The 12,958-nt window shown below is 41.3% G+C and overlaps 1 protein-coding gene across 1 annotated transcript; it reads left to right on the top strand.

Annotated features, from left to right (window-relative positions):
* Positions 1-4,796: 4,796 nt before the first annotated feature.
* Positions 4,797-9,887, top strand: LOC112266861 (homeobox protein otx5-like). The gene is made up of 3 exons (XM_024444746.2): positions 4,797-5,561; positions 6,762-6,913; positions 7,083-9,887. The coding sequence occupies exons 1-3, from the start codon at positions 5,465-5,467 to the stop codon at positions 7,713-7,715; spliced, it is 882 nt and encodes a 293-aa protein (XP_024300514.1). The 5' UTR covers positions 4,797-5,464; the 3' UTR covers positions 7,716-9,887.
* The last annotated feature ends 3,071 nt before the right edge of the window (positions 9,888-12,958 follow it).

Below are 12,958 nucleotides of genomic sequence, written 5' to 3'. Positions count from 1 at the left end.
TTGAGACAATTGAGACATGGATTGTGTGCCATTCATAGGGTGAATGGGCAAAACAAAAGATGTAAGTGCCTTTGAACGGGGTATGGTAGTAGGTGTCAGGCGCACCGGTTTGAGTGTGTCAAGAACTGCAATGCTGCTGGGTTTTTCACGCTCAACAGTTTCCCATGTGTACCAAGAATAGTCCACCACCCAAAGGACATCCAGCCAACTTGACACTACTGTAGGAAGCATTGGAGTCAACGTGGCCCAGCATCCCTGTGGCGCGCTTTTGACACCTTGTAGAGTTAATTTCCTGACAAACTGAGGCTATTCTGAGGGCAAAAAGGGTGCAACTCAATATTAGGAAGGTGTTCCTAATGTTTTGTACAGTCAGTGTATCTATGCACACAGACTCACTACAGTCACTGCCTGGCTTAGTTACACAGCGTAATCCCTACATCAGTCTAATTTCATTATTAACACAGCCCGACCTTGATACCACGACAACCACTGACATGGATGTTAACACTTCACCATTAACCGTTTACGATTAAATGGAAATGCCAGTATTTGCAAGATTTACACATAAGGACAATCACATACAAAAACACAATCACACAAGACACATAAAGAAAACTATTGGAATTCAAATGTAAAACATAGCACAACAAAAGGGTTGAAAAAACTAAACACACACCTGTAAAAAGTATGTAGGTATGCAGTTGATAATGTCTCTGTGGACAGGTCCTACCCCACGCCCCTCCCACTATACCCCTCCCTTCCTCTCTCTCTACTTCCTCTCGTTCTCTACACTCCTTCATCAGGAATCACACAATTGTTTTTCCTTCCAACTATAGAAAAGGCCCCCAGTGGGGTCCAAACACCCTACCCTCCTCCTCGGGGGTTACCTGTTAATCCATCCATCAATCCCATCTATGTACGACGGATGGTCCCTCCAGGTCCATCTGTCAATCATATCTCCCAGTGCCACAGAGATCTATGTTCCTGGGTACAACACTTCCCCATTGTATTGGAGAGCAGGCCCCTATATCTTATCAGTCATCAATTCCTTCCAAACAGGTCCTTCATGTCCTTCCTATGGACTAGCGGACTCCCTCCATCCTCTCCCTTCCTCTGCCAATCTGACTACAAGCCCCACTATCCTCCCTTTATCCCGAGGTAAGATACTTACTTTTCAGATAAAGCATATTATGATAAATCGGCTGAACTCTGTGCGTGTGTGTGTGTGTGTGTTGGTGTTGGTGTCACAATGTGTGGATCGAACAAATACCATGAAGTCAGGGCTCTAGCAGCTGCACACTAACACTGTTGGGCTTTTGGGGGTTTTGGAGGAGGGGGTTGTTGTGTTTGGTTTGTATTTTTTGGCCCATGCTTAATGCAACCAATCACCAATGCTCTATATCTGTGACCTCTTAAACTTTGTAGTGATCATTGGGTAAGCTTCTCTTTCCTGTGCTAACACAATCTCTCTCTCTCTCTCTCTCTCTCTCTCTCTCTCTCTCACACACACACACGCACACGCACACGCACACACACACACACACACATTCCCTGAGAGCCATAGCACTGTCACCCATGAGCATAGGCCCTGTACATCCAAGGTATCACACACTCACATAAGTACACTCAAATTGTATACGCAACCAATCAAGGTTACATTGTCTTAACATGGCCTGGATGTTAAATAGAGATTAATATCCCTCACTAATAAGTCACATCCTCACATTCATGACCGTTTTTTCAGTGAGTCCCTGAATATCCACAGGCCTCTGCTTGTTTTACAACAGAAGGCCCCTGGAGGGGAAATTGGCTCCACAAACTAATGTTTTGACCCCAGTAAATATATCAATACATGTATAGGCCGATTACTACGTGTCTGGTGCAAATATATATATTATTACACATTTAGACATTGGTTTGGAAAGTAACATGTTTGCATTTTACCCGTTTTCTTTGTAGCCAGACAGGAACAATATGCATTGAAAGAGTTTACATTTTTGGTAATTAAATTAGACAAGAGCAACCATGCAACATATGGCTGCAGTCTTCTGACAAAGTGGGAGAGAAGTCGGGTCAAATGGGGAATAAAATAGTTTGGAGAAGATGAAAATGTTATCAAAATACAGCAGTTGTTATGCCTCTGAGACTGATTGCATGCCAGTTTAAAATAATATGATGTTTCTAAGTGGTGTGTGTGTGTGTGTGTGTGTGTGTGTGTGTGTGTGTGTGTGTGTGTGTGTGTGTGTGTGTGTGTGTGTGTGTGTGTGTGTGTGTGTGTGTGTGTGTGTGTGTGTGATTAGATATGGTAAGCCTCTTATGTGGTGGTTGTGTCCTGAATGTGTATCTGCCCTGGGTCCTAGTGCAACCATACCACAATTCATTGCACTGCACAGTAAATTTCCAAGAGAATCACCTCCTAAAATATAAATTCACAACTGTTATTAGAGTTGTTGTTGACAGCACAAAAGAACAACAGCAATACTTTCAGAAAATAAATCACCAGTTGACACGTTTCTGGAAGACTAGAAATATTATAATGATAGGCTACTGCCAAATGTCTCAAAATGCAGTGCTTCTTCATGCACACTTTGTAGGCTCTATATTTTTTGGGTGTTTAGAATGTCCTCCGTTTTAAACACAATTTTAGGATAAAGTAAAGTAGACTAGAATGAAAAAGAATGAATGAAGAAATAAGCTAATGTAGGTCAAACACAAACACCATAACCGAGCGTGTGTCTTTAACTTTTATTGAATTAATTCGATAACCCAAATGCATAACATTTGCATTTTATGCAACAAAATCGTAAATAAAAACTAAAGAAATCAGAAAAAGTATGGAATTTTCAATGTTGGGCAAGGAAATATGCCTAACCAAAAGTCAATAACTTACATGAATACAATTTGGTTGTCTTTGAAAAGGCTACCGGTTTGATCATGGTAAGAATAATATAACAATCAGGAAATGCGTGGAAAAACGTACATCATTAATATTAAATACTATATTTGAAAAGCTTTTGTACGGGTTAATTGTTTCTCCCAACGCATAAAAGCATATCCTAAAATTGTAGTGAAGGAATGGTAAGAGAGCGAGACCTAGAAGCGCAGACGAGCAGGTGCACGTGAGTGCGCGTGTAGGCCTACTCTGACACGCGCTCTTTGTTTTGCTCCTCAGAAAGTCTGTAACACGGAGTTTTAGTCTTTAACCATCAACTGTTGCGCTTCTTGTCATATTTACAAACAATAGGCTAATTCGATCGTCAGCTTTCGGTATTATCTATATGAAATGTAAAGACAAAAACCATACCTGATAGCCTAGTTGAGCAGGTGATGTGGCCTCTTGAAACACATATTCCAAATTGGACGGTTAAAACAACACACATACTCACGCTGTGCGCACCGGCAGATGCCGCAGGTAAAGACGTTTATTTGAGATTTAAAATGTTCAACATGCGGGTATAGTCTCTCTCTCTTTATATCTCCGCCGTGGCTTTACAGATTCAGATAAACCCCTTATACAGTTTGGGCAGTACATGGGTCTGTGTGGATTTTAAACTATAAGAAATCCGATTCAATTAACAAGAGCAGAGAATCGGCTTTGGACACTGTGAAATTGTCTGGCCACAGGGATAGGATGAGACACAGGCCAACAATCGCAGGATGGACAACAACTCATCGCATTTAAATAAATCACCAAGACTTTACAGTCCATTTGCATCACCGGGGTAGATTTCTACAACGAATAAAAACACTGGACAAAGTAACCTAAAGCAACGCAATGTTCTCAGTTCCAACTCAACAACAAGTGGCTTTGCGGTTTATTATAACGTTTTGTCCAATCTTAATGCTGTCTTCAACATTGTTTTACACCACAACCGACGAAACTATCAATCAAAACATTATGGTCATGATTTACAATTAAACGCGCCGAGGGACGCGCGCCAACGTGTGTACAACTTAAACAGACTTCTGCAACTTTGACTATAATAATTCACCCACTTATTTGGAATGAAATGCACCAGGAGACTCTAAAAATGTATGGCTTTAAATTGCAGTCATGACCATAATGTTGATAGCATGTTACTATTTTGATAGACAATAATAAGATGCGCTGTTATCCCTGTTAATGATAATATTACAACAAATAACATCACACCATTATTATTATTAATATCATAATTATAAGTATTAATATTGTTATTATTATTACTACAGAAAGATGAATAGTAAAAGAGGGAGTATGTTGGGGATCAGTAGGGGGTTTAATAGAGAACAACGCGGCCTTTATGTAGTTTTAATCCTGCTTGTACACCCACCCCACCCCAGTCCCTTTCATCCCTTGAATTTCCTCACTCAGACTACATCGCCCAATTACTTCTGTGTTTTTAAAGCGGTGTAAAATGTACGAAATGTACTCTTCTGATGGCTATCAAGCTTTCCCTGACAGTGCAGCACTGTTATTCAACACCCAAAGGTCCTCTTCGTCTCCTGGGAAATGACTTCAACAGAGTTGCTAGCTTGTCCTTGTGTCTTTAACAATTCCAAACGGACTCTTATAACACACCAAACGTATAGGCTACTCAGAAATGATGAGTGGCACATCTATTTAATTTCATGAATGAGTGTAACATTTTATGTTTTGGTTAAGCGGATTGGTAGGCTATGCAGTTACTGTACGTTTTAATTCAAAATTGTTATACCAAGAGAGAGAGAGAGAGAGAAAGAGAGAGAGAGAGAGAGAGAGAGAGGAGAGAGAGAGGGGGGGGGAGGGGTCAGAGTCTACTCGTCGCAAGAACTTCACTCTAATTAGCCAACTTCTTTCTTGGTTCGCTCAGTTCCGCGTTCTCACCCCAGCTTATCGCCACTCACGGGAAGCACGACTCGATCCTCTTTGCTTCAACAGACAGGCTCTAGCTCAGTCCAGGGAACGCTAGATCTGACACCGGAAGAATAAGGAACCATACCTTCCCTTCTTGACGCCGATGCGCACTTCGAAAGCGCACGTCTTGGATTGAAAGGTTCATCACAATTAGAACGGTGATCATACAACTGGCTAGTGTGTTTAATTGTTGGTTTCAGGCTACTTTGTAAGTGAAATTGAAAGAATACACCGGCACCACAATACCTATTGAATAGATGTGCTTTGAAAGAGCTTGATCAACAGGTGTGAAGGCAGCAGAACAAGGAGGCGCCCTGCACCTGCACTCTTTACCAGTGAGTAGAGTGGTACTACTGTAGCCTCAAAAGTTTGCAAAGTACTGCAGAGGGTCAGAGACAAAGGAGGAAAACAAAAAGCCGATTGGCATTTATAAAGAAAAACAAGTGATAGAGAGAAAGAGAGAGGGAGGGACAGAGAGAGAGGAAGAGAGAAAGCGGGACAACCCTTGGAGAATAGCAGAAGACCCGGCCCCCGGCCTGAGTGTAAGAGAGAGAGAGGGCGAGGGAGCGTTTTAAAGCCGGCACAGGCATGATGTCCTACATTAAGCAGCCTCATTACGCCGTGAACGGGTTAACTCTGTCTGGTCCTGGCATGGATCTACTACACTCTGCCGTCGGATACCCAAGTAAGTCATATTTGTAACTTTTTCATGTTTTAGAACTGTTTGTCTCAACAATTGCCTGAATTCCAAGCGGTACTGATAACATATCCACGAGCAACGAGTGCGTAAAAGGAACAGTGCACAACATCCCCATTATGTTGTTTACGTTCTTAATGTTAGACTTATGACGGCGAATTGTGGATAATATATAGTCATACTACGGACACCATGTCTTATTCTTAGCTGACTCACATTGTTTCAAATGGAAATGCCTTCATGCTCGCATACAACAAACCATGTTTGTATTTTTAAAGATGTGGTCAACGTCCATAGTAACTTGTTTCAAGGCCCTTGGAGTAAAATGCCAGCTTTAAAATGAGATGACCTATATACTTCATGTGTAAGCGGTAACAACTATTTGTAAGAAAAAAAAATGCAGATGTTTTATTTTTGATTTTTGATTGACCCAGGGTCTTGCGTTGTGAACACCAGTCTAATTCACAAAGACCTGTAGTTCTAGATATTTTAGGTTCCTGTCAGTTGTGAAATCAAGGTTTATAGAGCTCTACCTTCATGTGAAAACATTCATGTTTTATCAAGATACATTTCTTCCCTTTATCGAACATATTTTATTTTGTGTTTGTTTATGTTTTATAAAGCAACAGTGTTTAGCTGAATTCATGTATAATGTGAAGAGATAGGAGAAAAATGTAGAACACTCGAACATTAAATAAAAAACATTTGTAATAAAGGGAAATATATATATATATATATATATATATATATATATATATATATATATATATATATATATATATATATATATATATATATATATATATATATAGCCTAAATATAGGCTAGAGACATATGTTTATTTTCTATAACATTGGAAACAAAGCACCCATGGATATACAATATATGTTTTAATAGAGAACATCATATATACCTCAGTATAAGTAGTTATTAGTAACATTATATTACACGAATATATACGAATTAAATTCTAAATGAGCCTAATGGAATTTAGACTATTATTTAACTTGGCAATTTGACAATTTTTTTACACCAAACAAGTGATTCACAGTTCGTTCTTCCGTTCTATTTTTCTCATGTTCCATTTGAAAGCATTCTGTCCAAGGGGGAAAAGGTTCACAAAACCAAATATATGATGAGTTAACGAAATATAATAAAAAATAACTTTTTTTTGTGTGTGTATTTTAGACATCCCCAGAAAGCAGCGTCGGGAAAGGACCACGTTTACGCGCGCGCAGTTAGACATCTTGGAGGCACTGTTTTCCAAAACGCGCTACCCCGACATCTTCATGAGGGAAGAAGTGGCCCTCAAGATCAACCTACCAGAGTCTCGTGTACAGGTAATGAACAGGATATATGTATTTTCATGCATAAATGCCCACCAGAATTGGTCAAATGATCTTGCAAAAATGAAAGTGTGGGTCAAATGTCTATTTACAAATCTTCAGTGATTGTTTGGCCAGAATGGGAGCTGAGTTGTCTGAGAACTCACCACATGCTCCTCCACAGGTATGGTTCAAGAACCGCCGTGCTAAATGCCGCCAGCAGGCACAGCAGAGCACAGGCCAGTCTAAACCTCGTCCACCCAAGAAGAAGGCCTCTCCAGCCCGGGAGGCCAACTCTGAGGCCAGTGTCAACACCAACGGGTCCTACAGTCCAGTACCCCCTCCCCTTGGCCCCGCCATCACCCCCAGCTCCAGCAGTGCCAACGCGACCGTGTCCATTTGGAGCCCTGCCTCCATCTCCCCGCTGCCAGACCCCCTGTCAGCCTCCACCACGCCCTGCATGCAGCGCTCCTCTGCCTACCCCATGACCTACACCCAGGCCCCGGCCTACACCCAGAGCTACGCAGGCTCGTCCTCCTACTTCACTGGCCTGGACTGCAGCTCCTACCTGTCTCCCATGCACTCACAGCTCTCCGCCACCGGGGGCGCCCTCAGCCCCATCACCTCCATGGGCGGGCACCTCGGCCAGTCCCCTGCCTCTCTGTCTTCGCAGGGCTACACAGCCGCCTCGCTGGGCTTCGGGGCCGTCGACTGCCTGGACTACAAGGACCAAGCTGCCTCCTGGAAACTCAACTTCAACGCAGCTGACTGCCTGGACTACAAAGACCAGAACTCCTGGAAGTTCCAGGTCTTGTAGGTGGGAGGAGGTAAGGAAGGGACCAGCCAGGAGAAGCTCCCATTCCATTCAGTGTTAAAGACTTGGACACATAGATGGTCAACTAATCATTTCAGTCCACGAACTCAATGACTGAGAAAATGTCATTATTTTTTGTTTTATGGAAAGCAATGTGGAAGCAGATCCACTGATGTTGGGCTTTGTGATTTTTGGGAAGGTGAAAAGAATCAATATTGTTAAATCAATGATATCCAATCAATACAGTATTATCAACGTGAGGATGCACAATCAATGGGACATTGAGGTAATAAAGTTAGTCATATAGAAGTGATGACAAACAAATCGACATGTAAGAAGATAATTGAGATACTAAAATTGAGAACTGATTTTTAAAAAGGAATACATACCACACGATTGAAAGCAATACCTGTAGAATGAAATGAATTTGATGATTACATTTCGAAAAACAGCATCATTTTAACAAAGGTCCATTCTTGTATGCCATAATCAGGGTTTTGAGGACCAAATGAATAGAGATTTGCAATTTGAAGGCTGGATGAAGTATCAATTTGATGGAGAGAACAAACAATTGATAAAATAAAAAAAGGATATTAAATATTGGTTGCAATGAATCCCATTGGTCAGGTAGCTGATCGTCAACCCCAAGTTGATTTCTGAACAAGATCTGTCACTCCTTTAGTGATCTTGTTGTGCTTAATGGTAACCTAGAATTAGAAAGGAAAAGTGGAATTCCACCCCCAAGATGGGTGGGCTGGCCTTGACTTTAGACCAAATTTGATTCAGTGGTTATTTTTGTCATTACTTCAGAACAATTGAAAGTTGTGTCCATTGTAATGAAGAACGTGACCCTGCCTTGAATTTGATATTGAACAAACAGAGGGAGTTCCAGCAATAGGTGGAGACTGACTCCAATGGGGACAATGTTGTTTTCTTTTTCCCTCTGTCATTCGTTTTATGGTTTATTTTTGTTATGAAGCTGCTTTTCATATTTGGTGAATTGAGAGATCCTGGAGCCAAACAGACAGACACACGGACATGCATGGGTTTCTCAATAAGCAAGAGGGGATGGGTAAAGCAAGGATAACCTTTGGTACTGTCAAGAAGAGATCATAGGCTGTTGTTGTATCCTTTTACCCAGTAGCTTTGAAGGGAGGGGACCCTCGGCAGACAGTGTGTTAGAGTGAAGTGGAGTAAAGGGGTAAAGGAGGGGGGCTGGGTTAGGGTGATAGGGTTAGTAACAAACCTCTTGTCTTTGAGCACCAATCGTGGAATGAATCACATCTGGGCACAAGGCATTCTGGGTTATGCAAGGATGACAAATGTGCAGCCTTTGCGTTTCTATCCAACTGTGTTTGTTGGGCGGATGGGGGGAGGTTGGGGGGGCTTTGACGATTACTTCACCAGTACTTAAATACTACATTTCCCCTTAATGACTAAACTAACCCTGTTGCCGAATATACTGTTACAATGAGATATTTGCAGGAGAGAAGACTCAACAGTAGAAAGGGAAGGGTCTGGCCATGGCTGCGCTACCCTTGCACAGAAAGCACGGACCATCTCTCAGTTGTTACCTGTAAAGAAGCGAGGGGTACCATTTTGTGTTGATGTATCGTTTCATCTTTTTGTATTAGACTATAACATATTATGTTTCTTTAAATTTGTGAGTCCTTTGAAGTAAAATTGTGGTAATTTGTTTGAAGTTAATATTATCATTATTACTATAATTATTATTATTATTAATTCTAAAGCTATTATGAATATTGCTATTATTCTGTTTATGTCGTTCTTTTTGTAAATATTAAACTTCACTTGAAAATGCAATCACGTCTGGTACCAACAATGTGTTACACAGACACACCACGCAAATTTCTAGAAGACTGGCAATTTTAATTGTAATTTTTTTCTGTTTTCTGGTCTCTTCTTTTCTGAACAACGTTTTTCAAACTCAGGGGTTTATCCAATAAAGTTAGTGGTGAGAGCATACAACGCTCTGTACACTTCCTGATCATCCACATTCATTATTCGCATTCTAATCTATGCTTTTTTTCCTGACACGAATGACTCCCCCTCTTTAGTATTAGTATATCGGACATATCTCCTGTGTGTTGGCCCACCCCCCACTTCTACATGGGATAGCTATTGAGTTTTAAGACATTAAACAACTGAAGAAAATCTATGTGGTCATTGTGTTTTGTGCTCACGTTCCAGTGCCCTGAGCCTCACAACAGGCTAAAAGACTGTGGTTGATGGATACAGTACCACTAACAGGAGTAGTATAACTGTATTATCCAAGAGGAAAATTGCTTTGCAGCTACGGAAATAACATTTAATCAAAGACCAGTATAGTCAAAGATTATCCCTATACAATGATTACATCTAGTTCATGTGCTGAAAAACTCATTCACCACAGATCAAATCAAATATGCAACATTCCTCTTTTAAAACTGCTATATAAATGCTTGCATAATAACCACGTGCATAAAAATGGGCCCCAACAAAGTAATAAGACAATCCTATCAGTGTGCAAATGAACAGCAGCAGTCCAACCTCATTGGACACTTTAGCGGCACTCATCCAACCAATAAGAATGAAGCAACTGCTATTATGCTATTAAGATCGCATGCCTCTCCTAGATTCCTTTCCCACATGTGTTATCCTGTTGTATCCCCGTATCCCTGCAAAGAGAGCAGGAAGTAAAGTATCTATCGTACCTACACAGAGTGGGATTGAAAAGTGACGTCCGGGGACACTACTCTAATCCATGCAAACGTTTGAGAGGGGAGATGTTGAGAGGAGAAAGGACAAAGTGGATGCAAGTTATGAAGATTAGAAGTAGGCCTAAGTCTGCGGGGGCCCATTGATTAACCTCCTAAAAACAGAGAGGTAGGGATTTGGATGGCTAACATATATTTCCATGTGTTTTATTAGTAAGTCAGCTATACCAGTGTTCTGAAAAGTGCACCTGGACAGGTTGTAAAAAGATCAATGCACGTAACAAACAAAAAAAGATCTGGGACCATATTCACAAAGCGTCTCAGAGCAGGAGTGCTGATCTAGGATCAGAGTCCTTCCTGTCCATATAATCTTATTCATTATTATCCAAAAGACCAAACCAATCCTAGATGAGCCTAAATAAAACTTTGCATAACCATCTAGAAGACTAATTCTGTACCTGTTCTATGAGTCAATTGTGATATTTGTTGATTTGTATTAAAAAAAATATTTCCACACTATCAACTGAGTACGGCATTGACATATTTGGGTCAACGTTTGTTTTATGGCTGTAATGGCACAGCATCTCTGTTCGGATCTTTGCATTTCAACATGATGTCCACAGAGAGAGTTACAAAGATTATATAATCTATGTAACTCCCTTTTATTTTTTTAAGGAACTCAGCTTTCAACTTACTCTTGAAAAAAGTAGAATGCACAAGGTGCAATTTCCAAATAGGGTAGTGCATCATCAGTTTTCTTCTTCTCAGGTCAGTCATTGTATACCTTACAGAGCTATTTATAACTTGTCAGAAATGTCCAGATCAACTAGCCCATGTCAGCTAACATTTTTTCGCCCATAGATATTGTTGTAATGTTAAATTCTCTCAAATATCATATGAACGCACATAAGACATGGCAATATGTGTAGAATTGCAGAAAATAAGCTTTAAACCTGCAAAATGTTCTCTCTCACAGTTTGTATCATGGGAACAGTGCTCGAATAACAAGAGGGAATATTTTGTGTCACGAACCGTGCTTGGTCCCATAGAAATAGACATGGCACATGGGCAGGAGGGGGGTGTTCCCTTAGTGATAGAAGGGGGGCCTGAGTGAAACATCTTTGGAAACCCCTGACATAGATGGTAAGGATACCCAAAAGGATAGGAGATATCTAGTCAGTTGCACAACTGAGTGCATCCTCTGATTCCGAGAGGTACGCTGCCTTAATCGACATCATCAGGGCCCAGTGAGCAGTTGTTGTTGGGGGTTAACTGTTAACTTCAGCTACTGGTCCAATGCTCTTAACCGCTAGGTTACCTGCCGCCCGTATTCATTTACATGTCTATAGTCAGGGAGCAGAGAGACGAATGGTAGAGAGAGAGAGACAAAAAGGAGGGAGAGGAATAGAGAGAGGGATAAAGAGATATGAGAAATGAGAGACAAGGCAGGAGAGGAAAGCGAGATGAGAAGTAAGGAGATGGATATGAGATGAGAAAGAGGAGTAGAGCGATGGAGGAAACAGACGAGAGGACCAGAACCTCCCCCATGGTAATCCCTGGGAGCAGCATATGGACTAGTAAAGCACAGAGACAGAGTGGGACAGAGCAGGAGACAGATACACTTGGGACTTAAAAATATGATTCATTTCTTTGCCTCTAATCCCTGGCAAACAAGCTGGCCACCGGGCTGTTCTGTAAATACTGTAATCATCCTGCGGCCAGGCCGGCGGCCCTACGAGACGTAGCCAGCCCTACAGTCCAATTTCCTCTTAATCGATTCCTAATCTCAACAACCCAACAACTCACCCCCCAGTCCACCCCAACATTCTGCACGAAGGGGGTGGGTGGTTTGTAAGGAGTAAAAGCAAATGAAAAATAAATCACATTTCCCAATTCTGTTCTGTCTGAGGCATAGTTTCACAGTGATGAATTGGCGTCATGTAAGAATTGAGTTGGGGGGACCTTTGTTTGTGAGAACATGATGGCATGTAGGACGCTTGGGTTCTCTGGCTTTGGGTTCTAGACTACTCTCTGTGATAGGTTGGATGGAACTAGAAAGTGTGGGGGCAGGGATGGTGGTGGAGGGGTGTGTGTGTGTGTGTGTGAGGGGGGGGGGTAAAGGTAAATAAAAATTTCCCAATTATGCTCTGCTCTGCTCAGAGGCATAGTTTCACAGAGATAAATTGGGGTCACATAAGAGTTGGGAGGGAGGAACATTGTTTGTGAGATCGCGGTGGCATGCTTGTGTTCTTTTGATTCAAGACTGGGTTCCAGGCAGGGTTTTTGACTGCTCTCAGGGATAGGTTGGATGGTTCTTTATCTACAATCGTTTATCATTTATTGTTGGGTGAGACAACTGAGAGGTTATGTGAACAGAAAGGAGCCAATCAAAGGATACTGGATACCACATGCTTTGTTTGTAAATAAAGCTGATTAAAAGTCCATTGCAATTCTATAGGTGCAAAATTGATTTATTGAAAGGAGGAAAATCCAATGAATTTGTTCATCTCATGAAAGTTAAGTTTTCAT

The sequence above is a fragment of the Oncorhynchus tshawytscha genome, linkage group LG14, assembly GCF_018296145.1.
Source record: "Oncorhynchus tshawytscha isolate Ot180627B linkage group LG14, Otsh_v2.0, whole genome shotgun sequence".
NCBI classification, from domain to species: Eukaryota; Metazoa; Chordata; class Actinopteri; order Salmoniformes; family Salmonidae; genus Oncorhynchus; species Oncorhynchus tshawytscha.
This window is presented reverse-complemented; position numbering and strand designations above follow the sequence as displayed.